The sequence below is a fragment of the Anas acuta genome, chromosome Z (assembly GCF_963932015.1).
Source record: "Anas acuta chromosome Z, bAnaAcu1.1, whole genome shotgun sequence".
NCBI lineage: Eukaryota > Metazoa > Chordata > Aves > Anseriformes > Anatidae > Anas > Anas acuta.
Genome location: NC_089017.1, coordinates 32,743,637 through 32,761,401, shown reverse-complemented (window position 1 = coordinate 32,761,401; position 17,765 = coordinate 32,743,637). Strand labels below are relative to the sequence as shown.

General features: G+C 38.4%; 1 protein-coding gene across 8 annotated transcripts in view; it reads right to left on the bottom strand.

The window, feature by feature from the left end:
- Nucleotides 1–14,017: 14,017 nt before the first annotated feature.
- Nucleotides 14,018–17,765, bottom strand: part of TRPM6 (transient receptor potential cation channel subfamily M member 6) — a 97,811-nt gene continuing 94,063 nt past the window's right edge. For all 8 annotated transcript variants that reach the window (XM_068667435.1, XM_068667436.1, XM_068667433.1 and 5 more), the window contains one exon: nucleotides 14,018–17,746. In XM_068667435.1, the coding sequence (XP_068523536.1) occupies nucleotides 17,625–17,746 (122 nt within the window). In that variant the 3' untranslated portion in view covers nucleotides 14,018–17,624. The remainder of the gene's footprint in view (nucleotides 17,747–17,765) is intronic.

Sequence of the window (17,765 nt, the reverse complement as noted above, 5' to 3'; positions counted from 1 at the left end):
TCTGCCTCTTTCTCTTCTTCTTATGCCTTCACTCTTCACTTCAATTCCCCACCCTTCCCCGAAGAGAAATCTTAAAAATAAAAAATAATTTAAAAAAAAAATCCTTTGAAATCTGGATTGCCAGTGGTTTGGGAAGGACAAAGACTGATTTGTTCTGATATAGGGGCTCGGAACCCAGAAGGCTTTCAATTATATTGAACATGCTGCTCAGGAAGGTTGTGGAGTCTCCTTCCATGGAGATGTTCAAGACCCGTCTGGACACCCACCTGGGCAACATGCTCTAGGGAAACTGCTTTGGCAGGGGCTTGGACCCAATGATCTCTTGAGGTCCCTTCCAACCCCTACAATTCTGTGATTCTGTGAACAGGCTAAAAATAAATAAATAAATAAATACTTTCCCCTACAGATATTCATTAAAACTGTTTAGCTATGATTCTCAAAAAGTCAGAGCAAATCTTTAATATGGATGTTCTATCTGTAAGGAATCAATTGAACAGAAGGGTGTGTTGGTCTTGATTACATTGCTCATGGGCCTCCTCCATGGACTTGCTGGACCTCTACATGCTGCTCCTTAAGGTGTTAGGTCTCTCATAGCTCTCCCCAGCACATGGACACTTTGGATAATCTAGAACAACAGCATGAAACTACGTGGTGGTGTTTTAGGTGTTCATAGTGTTCATATAGACAGTTTAGTTGTGTAAAATGCATACTTCATACGGAAGCCTAGAATTTTGCATGTATAAAAAAGTAAACAGATTAAGTACCATCTGTGATTTAGAAATAATTGTTGCGATTTCCCTTCAAAATTGCCACAAAAGTAAATGCAGCACTGAGCTTAAGAGATTACTTCCATGAGCAGCAGATTCAGTCCAACCCTAATAAAGCTGGTGTACACACTGCTTCCATTTCAACTAATTAACCAACAGCAATTTTGTGCAAATGCTGAGCTTGTCTGGAATTTCTTCAGATTAAAGAAAACCTTTCTTTATCACAGGGCTTTAAAAACTGTTTCCTCTATCCCCTTCTGTTTTGTTATATTTTGGAATTCAAAAATGCATTCAGTTACTGTGAAAGAGCCATGAAAATTGCAATAGCAGTTGATTGGCTTTGAAACACTCCTCTAAATGACTCAGTAATGGACATAGTCCAGGTTTTATATATACTTTGCTTCCTTCTGACTGCTGAAGACCAAGCACTGTGAAGTTTTCAGCTGTGAAGTCTTAGTAAATGTATTTTGGAGTTACTCCCTTACCAATAAAAAATTCCTGTCAGGTTAAAAGTCAGATTTCTCATTTACTGGGATTGTAGTTGATCCCTTATGTTTCTTCTGAGGCAATGCAACACACTCAGTATCACTATGATATCAAATGGGAGGTAAGAAGGCTGGTGTGAAGGTAATGATGTGATGCTCATTCTATCTTCACCTTCTTTAACTGGCCATGCTGCCCTAATCAACATGCTCACCCTCTCACTACAAAAAAAATATTTTTTTTCCAGGTTACAAAATAGTTTTGTGCACAGTGCTTCCTACTAGGTGTCTCTGGAGCCACTCCCAGCAGATGTGCAGGGTAATACAGGATTTCTCACTTTTGTACAGTCTTTGTATTTGCCTGCTACAAATACTGAATAGCTTGCACTGCAGGGCAATTCAAAAAGGGAAGTACATTTCAGGGGCACTCCACTATTTCTGTCCCTTAGAAAGGTTCTTTGCCATTATCCCTTCTCTTCTCTACCCTCCCTGCCTTATAACAGAAGCGAGGTTGAAGGCCATGCTTTTAAGGAGTCCCAGTAGAGTCCAAAGCATTAACTTGTGTGCACCTTTTAAGCTCATACCCAATCCAAAGAAATCAATACCTCTTCCATGTGCTTAAAGCTAGTCATGTGCTTAAGTAACCATCTGAATATAGCTATCCCAGCAGCTTGAGGAAGTGCGGAATACTTTACCAGCCAAAATCTATACAGAACAAAAATGTTATTTTAATGAATTATAATTTTTCTCTTCATGAACTAAATCATAATAATATTATACAGCTAATTGAGAGGCCTACTGAAAAAATTAGAACAATAGCAAGTTTAAGCAGCATGTTTTGGGCACACTAGTTGTGATCATTGATTACTGCTATCATTTTAGGTAAGTAGATGACTTGGCATCTGCATATCTGTTTATCTATTTCTTGGCACTTTTTAGGTATATGTACTGTCTTCATCTTTACCGTAAGGTTTCCAGATGTTATCAAATCAGTCTATATTTTCTTGGCAAAGTCCGCATCTCTTGCTGCCATCTGTGATACTAATGAAATCCACTCTGTTGCTCTCTGAGGTGAGTTATTTTTCCAGTGTCCCAGAGTGACTTGCTATGTGCAAGTCAGTCTGAACTGTAACAAAATTTCAATCTTTAAAAGGAAAATTCTGCATTCCTGTCATATCACTGAAAAAGCACCCTGAGAAGCCGTGGCTGTTTGTAAATCTGGATTTAAAGCTATCACTCTTAACCTTCAATACTGCATGCAAAAAGTTATCCAGTTCTACTGAATTCACACCATTTACATTTTCTCCAAAAAGTAGTAAAGCATAGGTATTATGCCTTTTACAAATGACTCAGTGGCCCCTAAACATCACTGAACTAAACTAACAGATTTTAAAATCCTTGCATGGAATTGGAAAGTCAAATTTGTTATTTTCATTTTAGTTCAAAAACATTCAGTGAATGCAATCAAATAAGCTTTGCATTTTCAAAGGTGTCTTCAGCCCCTAGGAAAAGATATTGTCCAGCAAAAGCTGTTTAAGATAATATGTGACAGATGTTAATAAAAACATATAATCAAAAAGAGTGACAAAAGTATTAGGTTTAGTGCTCTTTCAATTAAAAATATATTTTCCTGTAGGCACAGTTTTTCTGTGAGGAATATTGCTATAAAAGGCAACAAAGAAGAACAGAAAAAAAAATAAAAAAAAATTAAAAAAATAAAAAAATAAAAAAGAGAGAGAAAGAAACATCTTTTCATTAAAAAGAAAATGGTGTCTTTATGATATTCTATGGAAAGACTAAGAATTGGAACAAACACCACAGAAGGCTGATAACAGAAGTTCCACTTAAAATTCCTCAGTCATTTAATGGCTGCACAGAACTCAGTGTGTATTATAAAATGTGACCAAAAATGCATCCATCAAGTGCTTGCATCAACAGCACAGGGAATAACACTAATTTTTCTATTTTAAATTTACAGACCACAATTTAGTACCACTTGAACTAATGGCTGGTCTCAAATAGGAGAGTGTGAGGCATTAAAAGCTTATGTCATTATCTATTTAGGCTGTTTCCCAAGAGGTTTTCTTTCCAGTGCTGTGTTGAACTTGGACCTCTGCTAGAGCTACTCTAACATTCTTTCCAATGCAAGGCAGTGTTGCAACATAGGGAGTCCTTGACACACTGCCCTCTATTGGAAAGATCAACTATTTGTAAAAGTATTTCATCCTGCCTCCAGCAGAGAGGTGCAGGCAGGAGTACTTCACATCTGACTGATCTGTTTTGTTCCATTTGAAATTATATTTTTCCTGTGTTAAGGAGATAAAATACTCTTTCAATCACATGCTTCAAATGCAACCAACACACTATTGTTAAACAGTTTTTTTTAAAATTTAACTATGTACCTAATGGTCAAAAAGATTCCCTTAGAAAATATTTGTAAGAAAAATAGGACCACATGAAACGAGGAAGGTTTTACATATTTCAATGTCAGGAGTGCTCTTTTTATAGATGTTTTAACCCATAGTTACTCTACTGAAACCAGCAGCAGTGGTGCAACTGAAGGCATAAAATCACTGTACAAGCATAAAATTTACTTAAATAGACATATACATAAACCACATATTTGCAAGTGTAAAGAAAAATAATGACAGACCAGAAATATTTAAAGATGCTACCAAACTCTCAGGATTTCCTACATAAATTCAGTCTGTTTAAGCTAAAAAAACTTCTACAGAAATCAAGATTCCAGACACTGGCTGCACAAACCCAACTAGCGTACAAAAGAACCCCTTTGTCTTATGAAGGTTGTTAACTGAATTTTGTTTCTTGTCTGCCTTTGGCTAAACAGCTTGCAGATTGGTATGAGGCCAAGCAAACATTCAGAGCAGGTGGGAAACTTTATCTCACATTATCATTCATCATTACATATTCTGGTCCTTTGTCACTGGTCTTAGTTATTGAGAACTCTAGCTTAAACAGAAATTTCCAGCCCAAAAGTGATAGAATAATAGAATCACAGAATAGCCCAGGTTGGAAGGGACCTTGAAAGATCATCAGATTCAATATTTCATAGGAAAAGGAAGCCTAGATGAGATTATCTAGCAGCCTGTACTATGGCATCCTAAAAACCTCCACTGATAATGATTCTACCACATCCAGTGATTAACTGTTCTCACTGTACAGAATTCTTATATCCAGATGCAACCTCTCCTTGTACCTGTTGCCCCTTGCCTTCTCCATGTGACTCTTCATGAAGAGCACCTCTGTTCACTTTGTTGCCACCTTTTAAATATTGGAATAAGGTCCCCCAATGCTTCTGTTCTCCAGGGTGAAAGGATCCAACTCCTTTAGTCTTTTCTTCACAGGATCACCAACACTTTGATCTTCTTCATGGCTCTCTTTTGGACCTTCTTCAGGCTGCCCACATCTTTCCTGAATAGTGGGGACCAGAACTAGACACGGTACTGTTGGTGCTGCCTGACAAGCACCAAGTAGGGTGAGAAGGTCACATCTCTGTCTCTGCTAGTAATGTCACTGTAGATGCAGTCCAGGATTTGATTTTTTTTCTCCCTTGCTTCTCCATTACAATGCAATGCCATTCCAACTCATGTTCAGTTTGCTGTCCAAGAGGACTGCCAGGTCTCTTTCAAGAAGGCTGCTCCTGCCACCACACAGATCATTTTGCCCTTTTTAGGGCAATCATGATGCTAACCAACTGGATATGGCCATAATGAAATGGATTGTATGTTCCTGCAAAATCTTGTGTATGACTGAATTCATTTCTACATGCAAAGTTGTTTGGAGAGCTACTCTGCTGAAATTTGCTGAGGAGAAATAGATAACACAGTGAAAATACCGTTTCTAAAAGAAATGTTTGACATAGGGAGGAAGGTCCCTGCAGGACCTTATAGGGTCTCTTTATAACAGGGAGTAGTATTAGAAGAATATGGAATAGGTGAACCAGAGTGAAGGTGCTGCCAAGCTGTCAAGTGGGAGTAAATGCAGATGAGTATTTGAAGAGTTGATCTCCCACTTGTGTTATAAAAAAGTCCTGGAACAAGCATTGCTGATTGATAGGAAACAATAGGCTTTGGGAAGTTGTTATTTGTTTATTTCTGAAAAAGACAGAGGCCTGAGAGGTGAACATTTTCCATTTTCTTTATCCTTCCCAACAAAAGCCAACTAATGATAATGATAAAGGAAATGGCCTTAAACTAAAAGATACATTTAGATTAGACATTAGGAGGAAATTCTTCACTGTAAGGGCAGTGACGCACTGGCTCAGGTTGTCCAGAGAAGCTGTGGATGCCCCATCCCAGGACATGAGGACATGTTCAAGGCCAGGCTGGATGACCTTGGCCAACCTGATCTAGTGGGTGGAATCCCTGACCAAGGCGGGGGGGGTGGAATTAGATGATCTTCCAACCCAAGCTGTTCTATGATTCTGTGATTATTTGATTCTATGATTCTATGATACTGCCCAGTGACACACTCTAACTATGCCACAGTATGATCCCTCTGTAAGGTAGGACTCCTAAGTAGAAGAGCTAACAACATTGCTCAGCTTCTGGACTTGCATTCAACTCACAGAGTGAGCAGCATTTGTCTCCCTTCCCCTGGTAAGACTCAGCCTTCAAAAATACTCCCCAGAATTGCCCTCCCTCTCACAGGAAAAGATGAACCACATTTTTTGGACCATTTTGTCCCAAAGGGCTTTTCATTGTTCTCTGTAATTGTAACATTATAATTACATCTCTGGTCCTTGCCTTCTGGTGAAGAAAGCTACAGGGATCTAGGTTTTTACCAATCCCCAGGATCCACTTCACTCCCTTCCTAGGTGTGGAGACAGTGGGAAAGGTGGCAGTGAATGCATACTGGTCCCTACACCATATGGTTAACAGGTTAATGCATTAACCAAAGCCCCTTTCATCTCTTTCACACTGAGATTAACTAATAAATATCAGTCACAGCTTTTAATCTGCAAAATGAGGAGAAATTCTCCTAGAGCATACAGACTCTATATGGGCCCCAGTGAGCACACAGATCCCTGCCCAATAACCTGGACTTTTTTGGACAGGAGTGTCTGTTTCATGTGGGTCAGAATAGATGAGTACAACAGCCCGATAGCTTCCTCTGACCACAACATCAGTGACAGAAGTTGATGACTCTGTCAAAAGCCTTCTGACTGAGAAGGGCCAAGTTATCATAAAGACTGTTAAACTGCTGTTCAGTATTGTCATCATCTCCTCGCCTAGGTTCTTGTCAAGTCAAGACAGTCAGAAGTAAATAACATGAGAAGGCACAGGAAAATAACTAGGAAATAAAGAAGGCAAGATGTCATATGAAAAGCCACAGACTCTGTAATTTGTCCTACCAGACATAGGTTGGCAATTTTCACTGACCAGATCTTATCACTCTACCTTCCACTGCCAGGAAAAGAAAACTTTCTTCTCACAGAGCCTTCATCAGGGAGGAACAATAGCCTCCATGTTTAATAAAGCCCAAAATCAAACCAATCCACCACTTCTCTGCCTGCAGGCAGGGGGGTACAAACTTTTTAGGCTGCTGTTATTGAGTCTTTGGTAGACGTTAAAGAATCTCTCTGGGAAAAAAATAAATAAATAAATAAATAAAATAAAATAAAATAAAATAAAATAAAATAAAATAAAATAAAATAAAATAAAATAAAATAAAATAAAATAAAATAAAATAAAATAAAATAAAATAAAATAAAATAAAATAAAATAAAAGAGAGAGAGAGAAAATAAGGGAAAAAAAATAGCTAAGGTCAACCTTGCTTGGTAATGAGTTTACAATTAAAACACAGATAAATACATCTGGACACTTCCCACCTCAAAAACCTTAAAAGAATATAAGCTGCATTCAAAATGGTGTTAATCATGCTCAACCTATTTCCCCTCTCACTGCAAATCAGTGCAGTTTTCAGCTAACAAGAATGGGTGCCCTACTTGAACCGACAAACCCTATTCCCCCTAGTAGGAGAGGCACTTAGCATGGCATTACCATCATTACATCCCAAGGTTAAAGGCAATGAAACTCCAGGAGTGGCAAAGTCAAATCAGTTCAATTGTCTGATTGTTCATACTCATGAAGTAGTGAGGCTGGCAGGGGTCCAGCATAAAACTTAAGGCTTTCCAGAGGAGCTCCTTTAAGGTAATTCATTGCCCTCTACAGTAGCTTAAATCAGAAGGGCTAGAATGGTCACAGTAAATGTGGCTCCTGACACTTCTTAAGAGCAATATTAGCAGATAGCCAGCTGCTAGGCCAGATGTCAAAGGTGCATTAAGTGTACTTGGTTTTGATCTAATCCATTCCTGAGAAGTAGAATGGATTTGGCTTTGAGCGATGTAATAAAAAAGATTGTGATTAATGAAGCAGTACAACTTAGTAACATAAGTTGACTCCCGCTTCCTTCTCTACTGCATTTTCACTGTCCACAAAGCAGTTCTTTTGCTTACCAGCAGGGACATGTAAAATGTTAATCATCAATCTGTGGGCCGTTAAAGAAGTTGCTTTTCCTTTCTCAACTTGAAAACCAAAGGGGAAAGATAATAGGTTTGGTTAACAGAGCTGTTCAAATAATGGAGAATTTTAAAGAAAAGTTTTCATAGATTCAGCATGGGAGCTCGGTGCCTTCATCTACCCCTCTTATAAACCTGAGTTCAACACCTAGACTAGAATTAGGATTGAGATGGAAGGAAAAGAATTTTTTCTCTTTGCTGGGATGTTCCATTTCAGCATGGCCTAGAACAATGAGAATGCCTTATCATTTGAGCAGAGGTGGCATGCTGCCAGCAATATCAAGTTAATGTCTGCATTTTTGGACTTTTTACTAGGTAATCAAGCAGAGTGCATGCAATCACAAATGCAAGACAGAAAGCTAAATAGAACACAACATCTAATAAATAGGAGATGTTTATAGGAAGAAGTGAGCATATAGAGCTCGCTCTACTCATTAAACTGTTTTAGAGAGTATCGTGCACAGAAAACATTTTTGCATAAGTTTGGGCTTGGAAAATTGGATGGAATGACAATATTTATAACAGAATTTATGTAGATCTATAAGCCATTTTGCAATCTGTGGGTGAAGTCTAGTTTTGCTGTTCCAAGAAGAGGAGAGGAGATAATTTTTCCAAATACCAAGAATTACTGGGAGGCAGCTGCTAAGTGATGACAGTCAAAGGACCCTGGAGATGCTAGCAAAATCATGAAGCCTGTCAAAAGCTCAGTCCACATGGGACCTCAAGCTGGATTCAAGCTACAGGTCTGTCCTCACAGTGCATCTAAACTTACCTTAACTACAGTCTCTGAAACGTCAGCTTCATGTATGCTCTAAGATGTAGGTCCAAAAAATAGAAAAGGGACTTTTAATGTACTAGCTGCCCTTTATAAGAAATCTATTTATTTTGTTTATTATTCATTTGGCATCACATCTCAGAGCTTATTATAACCAAAGCAATAAAAACCTGCAGTCCCACCTTGAAAGCTGCTGCAATAAATCAATCTGAAAATGCAACCACTGCTGTAATTGTATCACTACTTCAGAAGACTTACTGTGGCATGGCACTGTGTGCAAATAGGAGGCACATGGAACACCAAAAGTTTGGGTTCAGGTGGGTGTAAAAAGCTGCAAGGCTGTGCCTTCTTGCACTGTTCGAGTAGGAAAAATAAAATATAACAATTAAGAAATAAATAATAACAGGTAAAATAGTCTTTTCTCTCTTCCTACCATTCACTTTGCTTTCCTGTTTTTTATTACTTTATTTCCATGTATTTTTGTCTTTTCCTGAACTGGATAGTAAACATCAGCAGTGGAGCAAAGACTTTAACTTTTGCAGTGGTTTTTATGCTGGAGGGACGCAGGAAGCAGGTTGCTGGGTTTTGGTTTTTTGTTTCTTTGTTTTGTTTTGGTACAAAAATTTTTCATGCTTGCTGAAAGACCTGTCAATTTTAATTGGAAAGCTGGCACCAGCACTGTCTGTAATTTCTTCCATGTTGTGGACCCTGCATGTTGCAATTAGATGTCATTGCTGTACCCTTGATTCCAGTTTTCTGTGGAGAAGCAAGGAGTATCTCTTTGGAAGCCTATGTTTTCTTTTCCACAATTGCACTACACACCTAATTCTAAGCCTTGGAGCCACAGACTTGCTGGCATGTTCAAGCAGGTAGGTGGGCTGATCTGTGAGGAAAGGATTTGCGACCAAAAGTGAATATTGCAAAACACAGGTGCAGATTTTGCAGTGTATAATCTGATTTCCTAAATCTCCAAAACCCTGTGGACAGGACGTTATTGGTTTTGTCTGTTTGTTTGTTTTGGTATGTACCATTGAGACTGGCAGCTACTACCACTACTACTACTACAACAACTAATAATAATAATAATAGTTAATAATAATAATAATAGTTATCAGAGTAACTATTTATGTAACCAGTGTGCTGGATAGATGTAGTGTCAAGGAGCAACTGGATATGAGCATTGCAAAAATGTAATGAAGGCTTCCCACAGGTCAAGCTCATTCTCACATAAGCAGCAGCATTGGGAAGCCAACTGCAACTTCTCTGCAAATTATGTGCCTGACCCTAAAAAAACAGAAAGAAAGGTCTTAGCACCCCAATAAAAACAAAGCAAATGAAAATATTAACTATTATTAGATAATTGGAGATGTTTCTGTTTGGGGGGGAGGGGGGGGGGGAGAGAAAAAAAAAAGAAAAAAAGAGTGCTTTTTTTTTTTTCTCTGTACTTTCTTAATAAGCAATTTGTTGTCTACCCTTAAAGAGCAGCAATATAAATAGAAGACACTTAATATATTCTCTTTGTGCTATTATAAATGCCTGATTGTATGAATTAAGTCCCAAAGCATTGAAATGCAATCTGTGGTGAAGAGAGCTTATTTATTCAGTTACTTATGTTTATTATCAGTAATTTTCAGCAGGAAACAAAGAATGCTATGTATTACTCCTGCTTTAAGTGCATGAAGAGACCAACTCAGTCCTTAAGACTCATAACAATTTTAGAGAAGGAAAGAAACAATGATGTGTGACAAACAAGCATGTGGGAGATTCATGAAAAGATTGTTGTACAGGTGCTTCACTGTGTATTGTTACAGCATCAGCTTAAAGAAGGTTTCCCAGGCAGTGCAGTTTACCTTCGTGCCCTGAAAATTTGTGTATGCTGTTTCTTTGAGGTTTAAGCGATCTGACAAGGAGAAGGTTGTAGGCAAACCTACTTGTGGCAAGGGCTATGTTAAAGATACACAGTCCCATGTAGCACATGCAGAACATGCTTGCTGTTTGCCAAATTAATGCATGTATGTGTCCTTTATTATTTTGGTTAAAATGTGTACATTGAATAAAGAGAGAACTTGTGGTAAGTTTTTCATGGTATATTAAATGATTCTCTGTTCTACAGGAGCCAGTGGGTCATTTTGTCACTGTCTCTGAGAGAGAGTTAAAGGCACTGGAAAACAGTGCCACCAGTGAAACAGATTTAAATATATATACATGTATATATATCACATTGTTCCCCAGAAGGAATTTCAACCCACGGACATAAATGTAGTAGCTTAGGCTGCTGTGAGGGGAGAAAAGAACAAATTTTCATTTACATTTCAACAAATATAGTGTTTGAGCATCAAACACAGGAGCAGTTTGCTCATGATTGTTGGCTTGGGTACATGTTCTTCACAATGGGACAAAAATTCTCTCCTGCTGTTCCCCTTTGTGGTCTGCTCAAGCATCATGACTGAGGCCAAGATAAGATCCAGAACTGGATCCCATAGCAGAGAAATATTGAGATAGGTAAGAGAATGAAAACTGGTGGGTAGAATTTGAAGTGAGGCCATAGTTAACAAGGCATGTAAAAAGAAAAGTGCAATATAGGAAGGATCACTAAAAGGAGGCCTTCAGCTAAACTGTGCTCCAAAAGACCAAGACAAGAGTGCATGATAGGAGTGCAGAAGGTGAGGAATGGTAGTGTGTAAAATGAAAACTGTGGGTAAGGGTAATGGTCTGAGACTGAAGTGAAGGAGACTGACATTTAATTTTTGTAATTACTAAGGGGGACTATGGGATTAGAGGCTAGAAGAGGCTTGAAAAAATATATCCCTTTAACTAAGAAGTAATGCAAAAGCAAACATTTTATAATAAATGTGCAAAGGCATAAGAAAACTGAGGTTTTCTGATGCACGCCTAATGGCAAACAATGGTAGTAAATAAAAGTCTTCATTGGCTGTCTGTTAATTAAAACTGTGTATCCCTGATGTGCTGGTTTCCAGTTCTTCCTCTCAGCAGTCAAACACAGTTGATGGACAAAAATGTGTAACTTAAAACTCTTCTTGTGTTAGTGCCTTCAGTGCTTCCCTGGATCTGGAACAACATTGTTATATTTAAACGACACAACAAGTACAACAGTTTAATCTTTATTCACATAAATAATTGTGGTATATTAATTAAACAGAAGCAAGAATGTAGGTAGGTAAAGTAGTTATCTGAAATCTGCTGGCACATAGAGCGTAAACAGCCAGCTGTCTGACTTCTCTCTTGGGAATCCAAGGGTTTCCAATTAGTGCACAGATTCGTGTAGCGGAAAAAGACAGCAAATCCATTCTGTGCTGGTACTTAGCCTATCCAATTTGTTTCATAATGATCTATTACGTATTTAAAGTATAATAATATAGATGTGTCTACAGAAATTTAATTTAAACATCAGAGCTCTATGTAGCTTTCCAGAAAGTCTATTAATTTTAGATCAATATTCATTCCATGTTAGGATTTCACCAAATGAAGAAAGAAGGCCTGGCATACTTCCAGTCAAACTCCATCACCTTAGCTCTTCCAATCAAGAAATACCAGCCTTCTGCCACAACTCTTACCACAACATGCCTTCCACATACTGCTACACACAGTAATACATACATAGTAGGCCCTTCTGCACTGGCACATTTGCAATGAGAGTATATTTGATCCATGCTTTATGATTGTAATATTTTGGTAGGGGTAAAGTACCTCTAAGAGTCAATGTTTGGAAGGGAGCAGATGGGGAGTACAGCAGAAGAAGATATTTTCTAACTTGGGAATGGCATACTTTTCCAATTTTGACCTTAAGGCTTTTCCAGTGTCTACACATTTGTAGTTTATCAGAGTATGCTTGGATCATCTAGGCAACTAACACAGAATCATCTTCAATTCTGTGATTCTGTAACATGGTTGGTGTCCATAAGTTAAAAGCAAAGGAAACATTAAGTATCCAAGGAGGCATTAGCCAAGTACATAGTACATAAGAGAGTGTGAGTTTCAAATGGGACTTGAATTAGAAACCATTCTGTCTAGGAGAGCAGAACACACAGTGTAACAGAGTTGACATAGTATTTGGCATATTGTGGAATGGAGGACAAAACAGCATTTCCATTCCTGATACAAAGCAAGATAATGAATATTAGTTAGCATGGAACTAAAGCTGAAATTCATTTAAATATGGAATATTTAATCATTTTCTATGTTGCAATTTACTGTTAATGTCTTTTTAGTTGGTATCATGTATCATAATCATAACTGGAAGGTCAGTTGCTGTTGAAAAGATGACCACTAGCACCCATGCAGGCTGGATCACAGCAACTACGCACCTGTTGTGTAATTAAGGGACTATGAAGCAGACAGATTTGGTGATCCTGTCAGAAGTATTTGTGTTGCATTCAACTCTGAGGAATCTGCCTGATTGAAAACTATTCAGTGCTCTAAGCAGAAGCCACAGAATTTCAGAGCAAATGCTTCAACCCACCTAGAATTCAAATATTGAGCTAATTCTATGTCTGGCTTGATAGAAAACTTGATATGATATTAATACAATAAGATTTAGTGTGGATTCTGAAGGGTGTGTTAGACACACCTAAAAAAATCTGATGGTCTTACATTGTAGGATGGACAGAGTAAGATATATTGTTTTAAATATTAGAGTCTTCACTTAGAAGAATCAACATGATCATAGTCTATTTGGACTATGGATCCAAACAGGTCTTAGAGACAGAAGAAGAGGTTCAAAGAAATGGTTAGGTAGACAGATTTTTTACTTGGGCACTGAAAGCCCCACTGAAGTCAATGGCAAAGTTGTGGGTTTCCTTTAGGTCATATTTTTACTAAGGACTGTGTAAAAGTGATGTCCTTTTAATGGGCAATGTGGAATTATGAATGACATTTCAGAAGTGCTCAGTTCAGAAGACTGAAATGTTGAGTTTGAGGTCGCGTTAGGACACCAAAATAGGACAGGGACTCTGCATGCCAGCAGACAGCCCATCACAGGACAGGAACCACAGCAGCCATCTTCAGCTTCTTATCCATGGTCACAGGCAGTCATGTGCAGACTGTATGTCCTAGTCCAAAGAAATTTTTTGGCACTCAAGCTCTCTTGAGGTACCTGCCAGCCTCTATTTGTTATTTGGATGTCATCAATGTTAAACATATTTGCCTAATTTAAAAGATCAAATTCAGAAAGGAGAGAGATGGCACTAGTTGAGATCATATTCTGCCACCACCTCTTGTAATGGTGTCAAATGAGGTTAACTATGGATGTGAGAGTGAATTATCTTGACCAGAGTCACTGGAGATCACCACAGCCATTGCTGCCACTCAGGGGGACCATTTGAGGTCAATTTGAGGGCTAATCAATCACCATTACATCATTTGAGGTCAACTTAAGTGCCAATTAACCTATCCAGAAGAGCAGTATGACATCATTATCAGATCTATGTATATTTAAGGCATTGTTTGAGGTCAACTAAGTTGTCGTTGTGACCCAGGATCACCTGAGGTCAACATGACATTCGATTACATGCACAGTGGTCATTTAAGATCAACACTGTTCTCACCTAGGGGAGAGAACAATCATTTAAGGTCAGCTTGAGATCCAATTAAGCTGCCATGCTTCATCTAGGGTTAACCAGAGAGCCCAAGAGTTTATGAGGCCAGGGAAGAATTTTTTTGGTGCCCAGAGGTAATTTAAGGTAAAGCTGATATCCAATTAATTGCTTGAGTTGTCACTTCAGGTGCTCGTTTGGTGCTCAGGGATCATTAGAAGGCATCCATAGTCCTTGTTTCCTGTCTGGGGTCAACATCATATTCAAATTTTATTGCAGAGTCATCTCAGGTTTTGGCAAGAGGTCAGTTCAGGTAAAATATGAGCTCTAATTACTAGTGGAGGTCACTTGAGGTTAAAATAGCATTTTTTTGATCCTCAAGGCTCATCTGAGGTCAACATGCTAGCATTAGCTAAAAAAGGTCAACTGAGAACAACATGAGATCCACTGAAGGTCAGCTTTACACCCAATAAATTGCCCAGGGTCAACTTTGCCCATGGTATTTATTTCACAAGCTATTTGAAATCAAATTCGGAGCCAATTAACCTGCAAAGGAGTCATGTGAAATCAACTCTAATTCCAGCTAGTTTCCCCAAGTGATCATTTGAGGGCAGCCTGGCCTTGTTAGTTGCCCAGGAGTCATCAAAAGTTAATCCAGTCCTCCAAGTCATTTGAGCCCAATTTTAAATCTAGTTAGCAGCATAGGGTGAGCTTGTAGCTAGCTCAAGGTCTCATTTGCTGTTACGGTGTCTTTGAAGACTGCCCTGCTCACCTGGGTCAGTTGCTGTGCAATGGGGTCCTATAGGTTTAGTTCATTAGCCCCCCCTCATTCTAGCCCATTCCTTAAATGGATGCATAGCAGATGTCTGAGACCAGCCTTAGGCCTCTTCCTTCTCCATTATTTTGTGGCCATGTTCTAACTCTTCAATCAGCTAAGTGTTCCTCACAGGTCAACCCCAGCTCTTCTATGCTTCTCATAAAATTTCCTTTAAGATCATATTAAAATGTGAGTTTATAACTTTTTGTTTTAACTTTTTTTTTTTTTTTAGAAATTTACCACCTTTACTATTTGAGCAAAGTAGAACTTTTCTTTGAACACACCAGAAGTATTTAAAAAATAATAATAATCTAAACATGCTTTTAAGCAAAAACAAATATTGAAACTAACAATCAGGAAACCCTACAGTTTGACATGCAGGATTTCCTCTTCCACAGTCGTTGTCAAGCAAAGCAGAGAAAGAACTCTGTTCTGAAAATCTTTCATTCTACATATACCATTTTTTAGTATGGAGCATGTTGCTCCATACACTTTTCTTTCAAACAGGGAGATGTTTTTTAACACAAAAAGATAAAAAGCAAAAATAATCACTGTTTGTATGTGTATGTAGGATACTTTCAGGAACTGATGGCATCTTATCTGAACTTAGTATAGGTGATTACATCAATGTCTTAATTGAAATCATAATCAATACAAAAACTTGGAATGTATAACTGGGAACATACAATTTCTTCAGAAGGCCAATCATATCCTGGGCTGCATCAAAAGAGGTATAGCTAGCAGGTTGAAGGAGGTGATTCTCCCTCTCTACTTTGCTCTTGTGAAGCCCCACCTGGAGTGCTACGTCCAGCTCTGGGGGACCCCAGCACAGGAAAAACATGAACCTTCTAGATAGGTCCAGAGGAGAGCCATGAAGATGATCAGAGGGCTGGAGCACCTCTACTGTGAAGAAAAGCTGAGAGAGGTGGGGTAATTTAGCCTAAAGGCTCTGGGAAAACTTTAGAGCAGCCTTCCAGTACTTAAAGGGGGGCTACAGGAAAGATGGGGTGGGACACTTTATCAGGGAGTGTGGTAAAAGGAAAAGGGATAATGGCTGTAAACTAAGATGGCAAGAGAGTAAATCTTGATATAAAGAAGAAATTCTTCACTCTGAGGGTGGTGAGGCACTGGCACAGGTTACCCAGAGAAGCTGTGGATGCCCCATCCCTGAAGTGTTCAAGGCCACGCTGGGTGGGGCTTTGGGCAACCTGGTCCAGTTGGTGGCATCCCTGTCCATAGAAGGGGATTAGAACTGGATGATCTTTAAGGTCCCTTCCAACCCAAACTATTCTGTGATTCTATGATTCTAATTCCTATGTGTACACAGACATTTTCTAAATATTCCAAATGAATGGTAGATGTAACATGTAGATCTGTTAAACATTAAATTTTACTATCCAAAGTGATGGAAATGCGTGTTGTTTTTTTTTTCTTATTCGAGTATAAAGTTTTCCAATGATTTACATTTCAGCATTAAGTATTTCTACTCAATACAAAATTGTGAAGATTCTTTAATGGTAGAAGTGATCTGTAACACAACATAAGTTATATCAGATATTTGTGCTCTGCAGTTCATTTCAATCCTTATTGTACAAAAATCATATTGCACATAATTGATTTTCATGTTTATCAGATTCTCCTGAAATCAGACAAAATCAATAGAAAAACAGATGAATATGCTGCAAAAGCGTACATGTTACTGCACCATTGGTAACATTGGTAGAAAATAGTCCCATGTATGGCCTGACATTGTCAACATGAAGTTAAATACCAGCTGGAACACATTACTCTTTGTGACCTTTCAAACCTTCTTGCAATTGACCACCTAAAGACTTAAAAAAAACCCTGAAGCTAACATATTATAAAGAAACACAAATCCTCTTAAAATTTATATCACATTCAAGGTTATTCTTTACGTTTGAACTGAAGATCGTGGATGTATCAGCTTCATCATCTTAAAATGAGTAAGGTTAATGATGTAATCGTTACATGGAAAAATGGGCCCAATAATCTAACACTTAACTGTCTCTCTTGTTCTTGTTATGTGACAAGGACTCAGGATGAAGTTCCCACACAATTCTGCAGTACATCTGCCATACCAATGGCTATTGTTTAAATCAGTAATTTATTACTTGCATATTCTTATTTTGTCTCTGCATCGAAGTCAACAAAAAAGAAAAAATAGTACTTCTACATTGTCTTGGAAGGTATCGTATACATTGGTCAAAAGCAAAAGTAAGGCAGAGCATGCTCTGCATCTGAAAATGAGTGATTTACACATGTATATATTCAGGTATTTACTAACGAACAAAAAGACAAATCAAATCAAATCATTTCCCTCTGTAAATAATTTTGTCACAGTCATTTGCCTTTAGCCAGCATAGTTTGGAACTACTATCCACATTTCCAAAAAAAAAAAAAAAAAAGGCACTGTTAGGACAGTTGATCCACCAAAGGGGTGACCTACTGATGGCAATTTACCGAGCAGTACAAACAGACCAGCACAAGGCACAAGAGAAAGGGAGTAAATAATAATATTTTTTTTTGATTCCTTGCCTGTAGCATCTGTCAAGTGCAGACAAATGTTGCCCTCAGACATCTATGTTTTGTTCTTTTGGATTGGCCCATGCCAGTGATAGGGAACAGGTTTTTAAGCATTCATACGTAGGCTCCGCTCACAGCTGCTGCTTCACAACCGTGTGTCATACTCCAGCGGCTCATCTGCATCATCAGTTTCTCTGGCATTTGCCTCTACTTCTCCTTCAAAGGCTGGACGGAGCCTTTCCATTGTGCAGTCGTTTCTTCTCAAATCTATGGCAAGAAGATAACA